We start from the raw sequence: 13,884 nt of genomic DNA, 5'->3' as shown, positions 1-13,884 counted from the left end.
CAGGTGTCATAAAGGCTACATAGAAGACTTGTGTGGGGGAGGAATTTATGTTTAACAGTTTAACTGTCAGACTGACATCCAAAATGTGGTATAAAAGTGCAATCTTACAAGTCCTTTCAACAAAGACATTCAGTATTAATGATGTTGACCAATCTTTTGTTCTCACTAATCATATGCTTGGCTCTATTTTGGCTGTGCACTGAGCTTCAACATTTCATGGTCAATAAATTGCACTTGACTTTCTGCTCTTGTGCATTACCTAGCTCAATATCTCTGGCTAGAGATCACATAACTGTAAGCAAAAATATTCCGGAGTTTCTGCACAGTACCACATTTTCTTAATAATAATCCTTTGAATCTTAAGTCTTTTTCATCCAAATGCTGTCCCCCTTCATTTCAGAACAATGTAGTTCCAGTCTTACGTGAGACAGCGATCTGCAATGATATCATTACTGCTTAATTTCAATTCTTCCCTTCCCTTCTCCTGTAACAAACACACCTCTCCTTGGTTCAGTTTGGCAGAGACAACAGGAGATGCCTCAGGGTGACAGACAGGCATTATTATCAGCAGCTTCTGTATTTATGGCTGTATTTTCTTTTGCACATTTCACCAACCAGAAGAACAATCTTTCCCCCAATTAAAAGTAATGTGTACAAACAGAACCCACAGCAAACTTTACTACAAGAAAATAAACACTAGACCAGGAAGAAGGCGCCAACCCACATTTTCTTTGTATGAGATTTTTTTTTTCCATAAATTATAAAATTATAGTTTTAATAAAGAAGTAGAAAAATAGGAAATTACTTGGAAAGTGCTTTCAAAGTACAAGTTCTTCCACAAAAGGCATTAATTATCCAAACTACTACACATAAATTATTCCAATATTCAGAGAACTACTGGGATGGTCCCAATCAATACTGAACATGGAGGTTGTAAAAAAAAAAAAAACCCACAAAAAAAACCCAAAACAAAACAAAAGTATATTTTGACTAAAATGCCTGTCTCAAACTAGGGAAAGTCACGTCTCGGTTACCATTCTGGAATCCAGCTTCACTTGTGTCAGTATCATGTTCCTTAGGAAAGGGAAAAGGAGAAAAAAATCATTAACAATAGAGTAGAAACTGATCTGATTTTTAGCTAAATTAGACTATTTGAGAAACAGGGAATACTTGTTAGTACAAACGGATGATCTGCTGATAAGCTCCAAATTTTGAAGCATCAAACTTACTAAGAATTATTTCTGCACACAGTAGCACCTGTGAGTAACACTGCTGGTTTTGCATCCACACTATAGCCCTGTGACCATTCATGAGGGCACACTGCTTTTAGTCCATGCACCACTGATGAACTGTATTTAGCTGAAATTACCAAAACTACACTTGCATGTATTAATCCTCCAATTAAAATAAATGAGAGAATTAATAAACTGAGCACCACACATGCTACACAGATCAACAGTCCACTGGTCTAATTTATTGTACAACAAACATCTTAACACCTCAGTGTACCTCTTGCCTGTGAGAAGCATAGCTGCTACAAAGATGCATCAGCCCAGTGCTGATACAATCAACTATCCACTTGTAATGCTGTTATTGAAAATACCTGGTTCAGTTTCTTAAACTCAACCACTTGTAAAAAGACGTGCTCCAGGATATGCTTGGCATCTTGCTTCTCCTTTGGGAGTTTACTTGTTACTCCTAAGATATCACCACATTTTCGTACATAAAACTCCAGGTCATCATCAGTACCTAAACAAGCATCCCAGAGAACAAGGCACTTTAATATCACAAATCTCTGTATTAACTGAGGAAAAGCTTACTACAAAGCTCTGTTTGGTGTTGGCATTCTGGGATGTTAAGTTCTATAACTAAGGTGAGTGGACTAGCCATGATGTACTCCAGCTAGTAGTACTCCAGCTAGTGGTACTCCAGTACCACTCCAGCTAGTAGTTTCTCATTTTGTTTAGACTTCAGGTGTATTTAGAATAATCTTCACATTTTAATTTCAAAGCATAAAAATTATAATCAGCAAGTGTGCACAGCAATTCATGCATGATATGGGAAACAGCAGGCAGAAACGTAACAAAATGTCATGTAAGAAACAAAGTAAAAAGGTATGGTACATAAAGTCCTATTAGCAATTTCCAATTTCACAGTTCAGAATGACAGTAGTGGATTTTCATAAACGAGGCTCATGGTTTAAAATCAGATACAGCAGTTTTTCCCCCAAAATTTGGACTTTCTATAGAAATGTATGAACAATCAGTCTTTCTGCTTACATTTGTTTGTAATCTCTGCAAGACGAGCTTTTTCAGAAGAAAACATTTCATCCAAGTCAAACAGTTCCAGAGGTGGAGGAGGCAATTCTCTGAAAGCAGGTGGAAAAACCTTGAAGAGAGGAATTCACATGGTTTATTGCCATGTATTTTTTCTACACATCTCTAAGACAACAGTCTGGGACTTAGATTGGACTTAAGAAACCTTTTGTAAAGTCAAATGCAACTCCAAAGCCCACAGTACAAAGAGACCCCTCTGTAAAATAAAAATGAATAAAATATAAATTTATAAATAAATATATATATAAATAAATATATAAAAATTCCATTTATATCTTGTAAAAATACCTGAATATTCCAAAATTGTCACAAATATGCCAGAGTCATCACCCAGCATCACAACTAGACATGCTACAATGGCAGTTTGTTTCCAGTTTTGCTCCATGAGACGCAGGTGATGGCTGAGGGAGCTGGGGTACTAGGCTCACTGTAATACCTCAATCTGGAAACATATGTCACATTTATTCTGGTAAGAGTATTTTCTTTTGCATGCAATCACCACATATGCCACAAGGCTGGATGAGGCTTTGAGCAACCTGGTCTAATGGAAGGTGCCCCTGCACCTTGGGAGGGGCTGGAACAGGGTAAGCTTTAAGGTCCTATCCAACCCAAACCATTCTATGAATCCATGAAGGTGGTCTTGTGTTTTTTAATGGCAGCACATGAGGCTAGTTGCACCCCTGCAGCTACAAGGATCTCAGTGATTACCTTCCTCAGTTGCCAAGGTAAGGAAGAACAGAGCCATGACGGCAAAACTCAAAAGGCACTTGCTTTCCCAAGTAAGTCTGACACTGCCATAGCTCATGTTGCTATTGCCAGCCCCAGTCTCTGCTGGTAAAAGTTTGGCCAGCCCTTGCCATAAAAGGCCAATACTCCACTTTTTACCTCCCCAGATGATTTGGAGATGGAAGAAGAGTGGGACAGCCTGGCTCCTCCCTTGGCAGCAGCTAGCACAACTTATACCACCACTACCTTCTGAACTACAATGTTTTTTTTCTCACAGCAAACGCTGAACCAGCACCTCACAAAACTGGAAGAAGCTGAAGGTTTATATACACAAGACATTCTGCTGTGGTACCAGGTGTTACATTTTCAAGCTCTGTTGATAAAATTAGAAGTGTAAATAAGTGCTCTTCCCTAACTTCCCTAAAATAATCATCCTGCAATGTATTCAACTCCAAAAGGATTACATATTACTACAGCATTTCTGACTCAAATGGGTTTTGGTTTGTTTTTTTTTGGGGGGACGGACTGTTGTTTTTTATGTTGTTGGGGGGGGGAGGGTGTTGGTTGGTTCTTTTTTGTGTGTATGTGTGTGGTTTGGTTTTTTGTGGTGTTTGTTTTTTTTTTTTAGAACTATGTATATGACACATGAAACAAGGGTTCTCCATGGCTGTATTAGCCAGTAGACTACTCACAGCTGGCTGGAGGACAGGTAGTGGAGTCTCAAATTGAGGTTGAATGAGTTGGAGAGGTTCATGTTTCACATTCAGCTGTTCATAAGCTCTGCAGCACAGAAAAAGACCAAGTGTGAGAGAAGAAATTACAACATCTATTTCCACTTGCAGGCTAGAGAGATGCAGTCCCTATAAGATTATGCACAGTCATAGCATAATACCTCAGGAATATCTGATTTTAGAAGGACCCCAGAGAACTTACACATGAGTAATAACTGACTTCTACAGCAAGCAAATTAGTGAAAATTACAAAGAGTAACAATAAGTTGATATGTAAGATGATAAAAAATAAAGGTACTGCACCTCTGTAGTTAAAACAACTTTTAAATGGAGGCATCAGGACAAAGTGATCCCATTGAAAAAGAGCAGACATGGGACTTCAGAAAGACTTTTCAGGAATTCCACTAGGAAAAACTATCTAAAAAATGTTACAGAATCAGGAGATCTCACTATGAACTCACATCTAGTGAAAATACAAAAAATACAGAGTAAGAAGAAAGAACGTCCGCAACAGAGTGGAATTTAATGGAATCTGTTTTAAGGCTGCTGCTACTTAATGTGTTCATACATGAGCTGGGCAACAAAGGATTTTTGAGGGACAAAGCTGCAGCAGTACAGACCTGGTAAAACAGTAGCAATCTTCAGACACAATTATTGGAAAATGCAATTCAGTAAATGCCAAGTAATTAAAAAATGGAAAAATAACCAGCTCTTGGTTATCACTCCAGAAAGTGCTCAACATCACTGCAGATAATTCTCCTAAAATATCAGTTCACTAAATCAGCAGTAGTCAGAAAAAAAGAATAAGCAATGTCAGAAACTACAGCTAAGACAAGAAGCAAGAGAAAATATCACTGTCACACTTGTACAATCAACCTTCTGGTACATCCATGTTCAGAATGCTGCCTAGAGCTCAGTCCCACCTGCTTTTAAGCACAAACAGAAAATGCATATATGGGATGGAAAAGGGAAGGGAAAGGAACAAGAATGGAAAGGAAATCACAACTACTGACTTGATAACTGAAGGAAGGGCAGTTGTATCCATCTGATAAAGGGACATATCAAACAGCTTTGTGAAGTCTCTTGGGTTCTCATCTCCTTCCTGCAGACAGACTCTCAGCTGCTCAGACAGTGCGGCTGTATCTGGGAGCATGGTATAGTCTGAAATCTGAAAACACACACACAGATACACACACTTATGGTTTAAAAAGTCCAACCCATTTACATAGTCTCTCTCTGGTTTATCTCTCACCTGAAGTCTCATTTAGAAATAATTATTTCAATTTTCACCAGGTAGGATCCTTTGCAGCACAGCTTATTAGACTAGGAATCTGCACAAATCTCTCAGCTGTAAAGCTACTTGCCACAGGGCCACTGTTAATTCTTTGGAATTAAAAGAAACAGCTCACTAGTCACCTGTGCAAGACTTGTTCTTTTTATGTACACAGAGGATACAATTTTATCCCGTATGATATTTCCAAATAAAAACAGTGTTTGCATATGTCAGTTACAAAACCCCCAACAAAACCAACTAAAATTGCCAACAGGTTGATCCCTATCCATATGCAGAAAATCTGCCTTCACTTCATGCACCTACATCTTGCCTGAGGGCTCAGAGGAAAGACTTCCACAAATGTAGTCTTGTAAAGAATAGCAACCTAAGTGTGAGAGATACAATACCATTACTTTTTATGCCTAAACTGTCTACTCAATCTTTGACCCTGAATAAAGGGTCTGCAACAACAGCCACCATGCAGCTGTGAACCATTTTCTGCTAAATACATAATTTGTGAAACTGGTGCTGCGACATCCTTATGATGGATCTCTTACCTCAGGATCGTCCTTATTCATCTGGTTCAAATGGATATCTGATGTCGTGAGCCATTGGAAAAGCACATCCTGGAGAAAGGCAAAATTTAAATTAATTTCAGGAGGGTCCAAGTAATCTTATATTATGCTTAAACATTCATATTAAATCCATTCCATAACATACTATGAAAAAGAAGGAAAAAAAGGGTACTATATCAAAGAATATCTATGGAGAAAATAAGAACTTTATTTGTATTTACATAAGGAAGCAACGATTCATGTCAATGAGCACACTCTGTACAAGGTGCATACTTTCCTCAGCAGGAAACTCCCCTTCTTACACAGCAGGTGACATGTGCCGCTTTGGAAAGAGCATTACAACCTTCAGGTATCAGGAGCCATATATGTAAAGGTTTATTATTAATCAGTGGCCATAAGGAAGTGCTAAAGAAGCTAAGAAAAAGCAGTAAAGAAAAAACTCCAACACACTACTTCAATATTAATAACTAAAGAGGTGAACAGAAGTAGGAAAAACTTTTCAAAGTCCTGTAAGGTAAATAAGAAACTCCATCTTTAAAAACCTCTTCCTGTTAGTTGTGCTGTGACAACCTCCTCAGGATGTTCGTACTGGGTTAGAATCTCCATACTGAATCCATTTCAAAGCTGTCTTGCTCTAACATGAAGCTTGTGAGTGAGCCTGTTTTGTTTTGTTTGTTTGTTGTTTTTTTTTGGGGGGGGGGGGGGGGCGGGTTTGTTTTTTTTTTACTTTTTTAAGAAAACCTTAAGGAAAAAAAAAAGAACCAAACTCCCAAACCCAGACCAACCAAAACAACAACAAAAAAAAAAAACCTTACCATAATCTTCCCATTTTCTTCTTTATCTAAATATTGATCACTGAACATGTGGGAAGAGCCCAGCGCTGCCATCTTTCCACCCTGATTCTATCAACAAAGAATACAATATAGCAAAAAAATCTTCCAGATCTTCCAAATCAGTTTTGGGAAAATTGTTAATGCTGCCTAATTAGAAAGTGATTTAAAGAAACAAAGAAATAGGAAAACTTGGAATAAGTAGTGGCGAAAGCAGTTTCAAACTTGGCAAGCTCACAGGAGCACGACACAATAGCATAAACACTTAGAATGCTGCTAAGGTTCACAGATTTATTAAAAATACTGATCTGCATTATGTAAGAGTAGACGGACAACTGACCGAGCCTTAAGAAGATACTCATGAGACATCTTTGGAATTCTTCTCTAAGATTACTCTTAATCCTTCCAGGAAGACATACACAAGAAACCGTAAGTTTTCAAGAGGTCAAGGAACCCTGCAATGCTCCTGCACCGACTATGAAACTCATCCCATGATATAACCATACATACTGCTGTAACAAATTTGAAGATACCTGAAACAAAGCTCCAGTTTGTTCAAAAAATGTTTCATGTTTTGTACTCCTTGTTTTGCAAGGTTTTAACCCAAGTTCCACATGCCTTATCCACGATAGCACTTTCAGTTGCTATTCTTTACTGGATCTCTTTTTCATTTTGAGATCTTGTTTTCCTTCTACCAAGTTTCTCTGCTCTGCCTGAGAACTTCTGTCTCTGCCTTCATCTTCCACCCTTGTGCCTAAAATTTCCTTGAGGCAGAAAGGAAAAATGATGCCACCTATTTGACATTCATGTCACAGTACTAGATCAAAGGAAGAACACTTCAGTAATCAACTCATGAACTACACATTATATAGATTTCACTTGCAGCATAATGTAGTTGTTATAATTCTTATAAGAGAGCATGCCCCTCCATACCCACTAGGTGAGGCACATGAGGCCCCACATAAACAGGCAGTCTTGAAATAAGAATGTCAACCAGCAAGGCTATAATCCCAGTAGAGTTCTCACACAGAATCATGGAATGGTTTGGGTTGGAATGGACCTTAAATATTATTCAGTTCCAATCCCCTGCCATGGGCAGCAGCACCTTCCACTGGACCAGGCTGCCCAAAGCCCCATTCAACCTGGCTTTGAACCCATCCAATCTGGCCAAATCCCATCCAACCTGGCCTTGAGTTAAGGCCTTTGCAGAACTTAGATGACTTATCTTGCAAAAAGACAATTTCATCATTAATGCACATAATCTCAGATTATCATGGGTTCAAAACTAGACATGAGTCTGGGGAGTCCATTGGATCTATGTGCAAATACTGTGTGCATGAAGGGATTTTATTATATCTTACTCCGACAGCTGCAGACAAAATGCAAACAGTAAGTGTACTCATACATTCACTTCATGCTGCTGTATTGTGTTTATGGACTTTATTCAGCCACAACATGGGGGGGATGAACTTGGGCATCCTTAGATGCCCAACTAACAAAGATATCAAAAAACCATAGTAGGTTAGAAACTCATCTACATAGCAAAAAATGTGTTCATGTGTTTACCTTTGTCAACAATATTAATCCTTTGTTTGCACTTATTAACTACTACTAGATTTATGGTTGGGTTTATAAGTTAACAGGGCTGGATGGGTTACACTACATACAACATCTACTGGTCCCAAGGTGACAGATCTCTTCCTTAACACAATATGATGTATTGATCAAGCTAATTATAATCTTACTTAATAAATGACCATTAAAGGAGGGGGGGGGGGGAGAAACAACAAATTTCAAAGAAGAACTAAAAATATCCATCTATCAACCAAAGAACATAATCTTTGCTGACTACCAAACTATCCTCTGAATCCCATGCAAAGAAGTTTACCATAAAAGAAGACAGGCTCATCAGGAGTTTGCAGATACATCAAAACCAGAATCATAGACTCAGATGGATTGGAAAAGACCTTTAAGATCATCAAGTCCAATTGTTCTTCAGCACTGCCAAGGCCACCACTAACCTGTATCACTGAGGGCCTCATCTACACGGTTAGTGAACACTTCCAGGGACGGTGACTCCAGCCCTGCCCTGGGCAGCCTGTTCCAATGCCTGAGCACCCTTTTGAGGAAGGAATTGTTCCTCATCTCCACCTAAACCTCTCCTGGCACAGCTTGAGGCCATTTCTTCTTGTCCTGTCACTTGTTTCTTGGGAGCAGAGACCAGCCCCCTGCTGGCTCCATCCTCCTGCCAGGCAGCTGTAGAGAGCAATAAGGTCCCCCCCAGAGCCTTCTCTTCTCCAGACTAAACTCCCCCAAGTCCCCATCACACTTGTGCTCCAGACCCTTCATCAGCTCCATTGCTCTTCTCTGGCCCTGCTCCAGCACGTCAATGTCTGTCTTGTAGTGATGGGCTCAGAGCTGAACACAGGATTCCGCATGTGGCCTCACCAGTGCCCAGTACAGGGGGACAATCACTGCCCTGGTCCTGCTGGCCACACTTAACGCTGATACAGGCCAGGATACTGTTGGCCTTCCTGGCTACCTGGTCACACTGCAGGCTCATGTTCAGACAGCAAGAACTCGGTCTGTAAGTACTCCCAGAAGACACACTAACAATTTCCGCGGGGGGTAGGAGAATGCATGCTTTGTTACATGCAGAATCATACCTCATGCTGATAGAAAGCAAGAATAGGCCTGTTGAGTGGGAAGCAGACAGATCCTGTTGACAGAATAGCCACTGCTGGCTTCATCACATTCAGTGTGGCACCAAATGGATACACAAAAGTGAGAGCTCTGCAGAAAATACAGGAACTCTGTAAGTATCTGGTATGGATCTGTACCTGTATGGATCAGGTAGGCATAAAACTCAGTGTGTCTGCCTGAAGTACACACCGATTTGTCTTCAGTAAGGAAAAAGGAACACTTGATTTCTGCTAGCACATTCTTGTACCTGAGGGATATTTAACTCACAGATGAATATATATTCTGGAACAAAATAAAAAAAACAACCCACAACAAAACAAAACAAAAAAACCAAAACCCCAAAACCAGCCCCAAATGGTTTTACATTTACATTTTTCCTTGCAGTCAACCACATGGTCATTTATTAGTTCTAGGAAATAACTAGCAACACAGAATACAAACATTTATAGTTACAGAAAAGCTGTATTCTTCTCAATGCCTCTTCTCTCCTCTGTAGCACAAAGGGATGGAAAAGTAGAAAACTGCAAGAAATGTTTATCTTACCCTGGCTTAAGCCTCTTCAAAAACATGTAGGTCTGCTCATGCCTGTAGCCAGACCACCCCCTATTGAGAGGTTACTCTTATTTACATTGTTTAATCAAATTCAATTCCACAGAATAGGGACAAAAAGATCCAGTTGCGAGAGTAGTAATTCCCTTCAAAATCTATCACTCCTGTTCCTTTGCTGGTTATCAAGCGCTACTAAACAGATCTTCCTTTCCAGATAAACCCTTGAGGAACAAGAAGCTGAGAGAGAAATATATTGGAAAACCTCAACACAAGTACAATATACTCCTGCTAGGTTACAAACTGGGTAATTCTGAGTTATTCACAGTATTTTCACATCAGCTTTCTCAAGGGAAAACACTTACTGTGAGTCACGTCTGCTCCCATCTTCATCTGTTGTCTCAAGCACTGTTTTTCTTGCAGATTCACTGATTCCCCTACAAGATGTTGAAGAGCAAAACTTACTGAAAACAATACGGACTGTAAGAGTTTAAAGATTTATATACCCCAAATATTTACCTATTCAAAACTCCATCAGAGATTAGTGCTTCTTTTGGGTGGTAGTACTTGTAATATACATTTCGTACTACAGCATCTTGAAGAAAGAAAAAAATTAAGAAATTTACACCTTAGCTGATCAGTGTACTAGATACACCAATGAAACATGAGTTTAGCTCTTGGATTTCCCGAGTGTTTGCTTCTAACACCAGAAAGTTGACGCATGGCTCTCAAAAGGACCCAAATCAGCCTTCACTACTGTTTCCTTTTGGACATCCAGATTTAGAACAAGAATGTATCTGCAAGTTCAAATAAAAATGTGAAAAATAAGCACATCTCCTGCGTCTTCTGCAAAGCAGAAGAGGCAAAAGGATTCAGTAAAGAGTATGTATCAAGTTTTACAAGCAGCAGGGTGCTGGAACTAGATGATCTTGAAGGTCCCTTCTAATCCAAACCACTCTATGATTCTAAGTTAATTCTTTTTTTATACATCTTCCAAAAGCATGATGAATCAAACACTGTTGATGCAAAAAAAGGCTTACTCTAGAAATGCCACCAAAGACCCTGAAAATACTTTATGTACACTGAGATATAGTTGCTTTGTTTGGGTATTTTTCCATATTGGCAGTGGAAAAACTAATGAGTGGCATTCTATTGGTCTCCTAAAGAAAAGAGCCACTGTTTTTTCAGTGTGAGTGATTCAATCCAATAAAACAGATGGAAAAATATTTGAAATGAGAGGCTTTTTATCCAAGAAATGTCACTATAATTAATTTTTGTTAGTAAATACCATTAAATCTACAACTAGAACAAAGGAAGGAAGATGGCTATGTTATTAAGGCATTCTGCCCATGGAAAGCCCTTAGTGTGCTCCAGTATTACACTGCCAGGTATATCTAGATTTCAAGAAAAAGAATCTTAGACCAACAGGTACTTTGTGAGAGGGATCTGCCTGGCTTTCATCTACAAAGGCTGAACCTGCTCTTTAGATTTTGCTGAGGACAGATGAGCAAGAGCTATCAGTGAGCCCCATTACCATTATTGAAAACAATCCCATACTCTTCTAGCAGAAAGTTAATATTTGTGCCATATCGGGACTCGCCACCTTCTCTCAGCATCACCAGGATGGCTCCACCATCCTCCAGGAATTTCTTCAGAACAGAAAACTGGAAAACAGCAAAGAACAAACATGAAAAGCTACACAAAAGACTGCAGGAAGTTACAAGGAGAGGAGGGAAGGTGAATGATTCTGACGGCTTGCATTTCACTTATCCTGTGAGAAATTCATATTTCAGTTGGTGTAAATTCATTTAAAGCAGTACAGTGCAAATTCTTCTGGGTTGTTCTTTCTATTTTGCATTAAGCAAATCTTAAAACATACTTAATTTGCAGACAACTACTGACTTCTTACCTCAGCAGCACTGAACTTTAATCTTGGGCCTGCTGTAATCCACAATTTTACCCCAAACAGTTTCTCAGATGTGATCTCATCTTTTAAGCTGTGAATAAAGACATGCATTATTCTTGGATCTAATCCTGGACTGCATCTTTTCTGTCTTTATATAGCTGGTTTTTTTTTAAAGGACTGCCAAACACAAAGCAAATCATTTCAGTCACTTTGCACCTTTTTTTAAAGTTGACAAGCAAAACCAATCCTTACAAATTTCAACCCACTAAAAGGTAAAGCTTCTCTAACAAGGTACAGTGGCAGATCCAGTACTGGCATAAACTGCCACATCTGCTATTAAACCTGCCACCTAATGAGCTTCCTCTTATTTTTTATTTTTTGCTCTGGACACATTTTGTAGTGGACAGATAGGCAATATCATATGTACAAGGGCTGCTATGTTTTTATCTCAAAACCCCAAATCAAGATAGGCTTAAAACTTGTATCAGAAGTTGCACCCTTATAATTTACACTCCATCTCTTCCACAGATCATAGAATCCCAGCCTGGTTTGTGTTGGAAGGGACCTTAAAGCTTGTCCAGTTCCAACCCCTGCCATGGGCAGGGACCCCTTCCACTAGAGCAGCTTGCTCCAAGCCCCTGTGTCCAACCTGCCCTTGAACACTGCCAGGGATGGGGCAGCCACAGCTTCTCTGGGCACCCTGTGCCAGCGCCTCAGCACCCTCACAGGGAAGAGCTTCTGCCTAAGAGCTCATCTCAGTCTCCCCTCTGGCAGGTTCAAGCCACTCCCCTTGGCCTGTCCCTGCAGGCCCTTGTCCCAAGCCCCTCTCCAGCTTTCCTGCAGCCCCTTCAGGCACTGAAGCTGCTCTAAGGTCTCCCCTTGAGAAGCCTTCTCTTGTCCAGGCTGACCCAGCCCAGCTCTCTCAGCCTGGCTCCAGAGCAGAGCTGCCCCAGCCCTCTCAGCAGCTCCGTGGCTTCCTCTGGACTCGCTCCAGCAGCTCCACATCCCTCTTGTGCTGCTGCCCCAGAGCTGGATCAGGACTGCAGGGGGGGATTTCCCAAGAGAATAGCGGGGAAGAATCCCCTCCCAGAGATGCTGCTCACACTCTGGGGGTGCAGCCCAGAAGAGGGGGGCTTCTAGGCTCAAGCGCACAGTGAAGCCAGGTCATGGGGAGCTTGTTATTGACCAACACCCCCAAGTCCTTCTCCTCAGTGCGGCTCCATTCAGTGTTCCGCAGCGTTTGTCTGTGCTTGGGACTCACCCAACTCGGGGGCAGGACCAGATACGATAGCTGGAAGCTCCAAACTCATCTATGCACAAGGGAATTGCAGCTAATGCCAGAGAGCGCAATCACTGCAAAACCCGATCTTTGCTTATGACGCAACCCGAAACTATTCGGGCACCCAAAAACCATCACATACATCTTGGGATCTCTGCCGGTAAACTAGGCCGGTGGGGTGAGGCGCCCAACCCCTTGCCTCAGGTGCAGCCCATCAGCTGAGCTGGTCACGACACTGCCCCTCACCTCTGAACCTTCCAGTTACCGCGAAGCCTTTTCCGCAGGGATTTGTAGCCGCTGGCGAGAGTGAAAGCCTCCCCTTTGGACGCATTGAAGACGATGGCGTTCCGGAGGCCCCCCTCCATGTGGCGACCCGGGGCTACCACAGGGTGCACCGAAGGACGGCAGCTCCGGCCACGTGAAGTGAAGGGAAGTGAAGGGAAGGGAACCCAACCCGAGCCCCCGAGCCCGCGCTCCAGACGCGGGCAGCGCACACCCGCCACCCCCAACCACCGCGCTCCACCCGGCAACGCGGGACAGCGGAGGCGCATGCGCCGAGTGCATCACCCCGAACGCGGGAGCGCTACCTCGGATTGCTCCATTCCCCGGCGGGGGGGGGGGCGGGACGGTACCACTGCGGCAGGCTGGGAGGGAAGCGGGCCTCCGCGCACCGCCCCGCGGGGCCGGGCACTTGCCCCAGGTGCCCCCCGCCTCTAGGTACCGTCAGGCTGATCCCGGCTCCGGGAAGGGCGGAGCGCTGGCCGCTGAGCGCTTGGGGTCAGCTCCCGAGCAGCCGGCCCCTAACCCCTCAAGCAGCTGCGCCCTCCAGCAGCAAGCTGCTGGGCCACAGTACCAGCCAAGCCCCGTGCTGAGAGCCTGAAATGGGGATGCTTCAGACATTTAAGCTGAACAAGGCCCCGCGACTCCGCGTGCAGGCACGGGTCAGGCTACAGCCGCGCTACAGCACAGCGGGAATCCC

The 13,884-nt window shown here is 42.1% G+C and overlaps 1 protein-coding gene across 3 annotated transcripts; it reads right to left on the bottom strand.

The window, feature by feature from the left end:
* Positions 1–28: 28 nt before the first annotated feature.
* IFT52 (intraflagellar transport 52) lies at positions 29–13,332 on the bottom strand. 3 transcript variants are annotated; one of them, XM_061442007.1, is made up of 13 exons: positions 13,152–13,332; positions 11,630–11,717; positions 11,255–11,384; positions 10,240–10,315; positions 10,086–10,157; positions 9,138–9,264; positions 6,457–6,543; positions 5,624–5,692; positions 4,807–4,961; positions 3,755–3,842; positions 2,280–2,388; positions 1,604–1,749; positions 29–1,074 (listed from the first exon to the last, which is right to left on the bottom strand). In XM_061442007.1, exons 1-13 carry the CDS (start codon positions 13,268–13,270, stop codon positions 991–993), a joined length of 1,350 nt encoding a protein of 449 aa, XP_061297991.1. In that variant the 5' UTR covers positions 13,271–13,332; the 3' UTR covers positions 29–990. The 3 variants fall into 3 exon arrangements, with proteins under 3 accessions (XP_061297991.1, XP_061297994.1, XP_061297992.1); XM_061442010.1 differs by lacking the exon at positions 11,630–11,717 and having other exon boundaries at positions 13,152–13,285; XM_061442008.1 differs by lacking the exon at positions 1,604–1,749 and having other exon boundaries at positions 990–1,074.
* Between the last annotated feature and the right edge of the window lie 552 nt (positions 13,333–13,884).

The sequence above is a fragment of the Pezoporus flaviventris genome, unplaced genomic scaffold, assembly GCF_033815535.1.
Source record: "Pezoporus flaviventris isolate CSIRO_AGI_PZ_B2104156 unplaced genomic scaffold, CSIRO_AGI_Pfla_v1 ptg000213l, whole genome shotgun sequence".
NCBI classification, from domain to species: Eukaryota; Metazoa; Chordata; class Aves; order Psittaciformes; family Psittacidae; genus Pezoporus; species Pezoporus flaviventris.
Note: the sequence above shows the minus strand (reverse complement) of the source record. Positions and strands in the feature narration are given on the sequence as shown.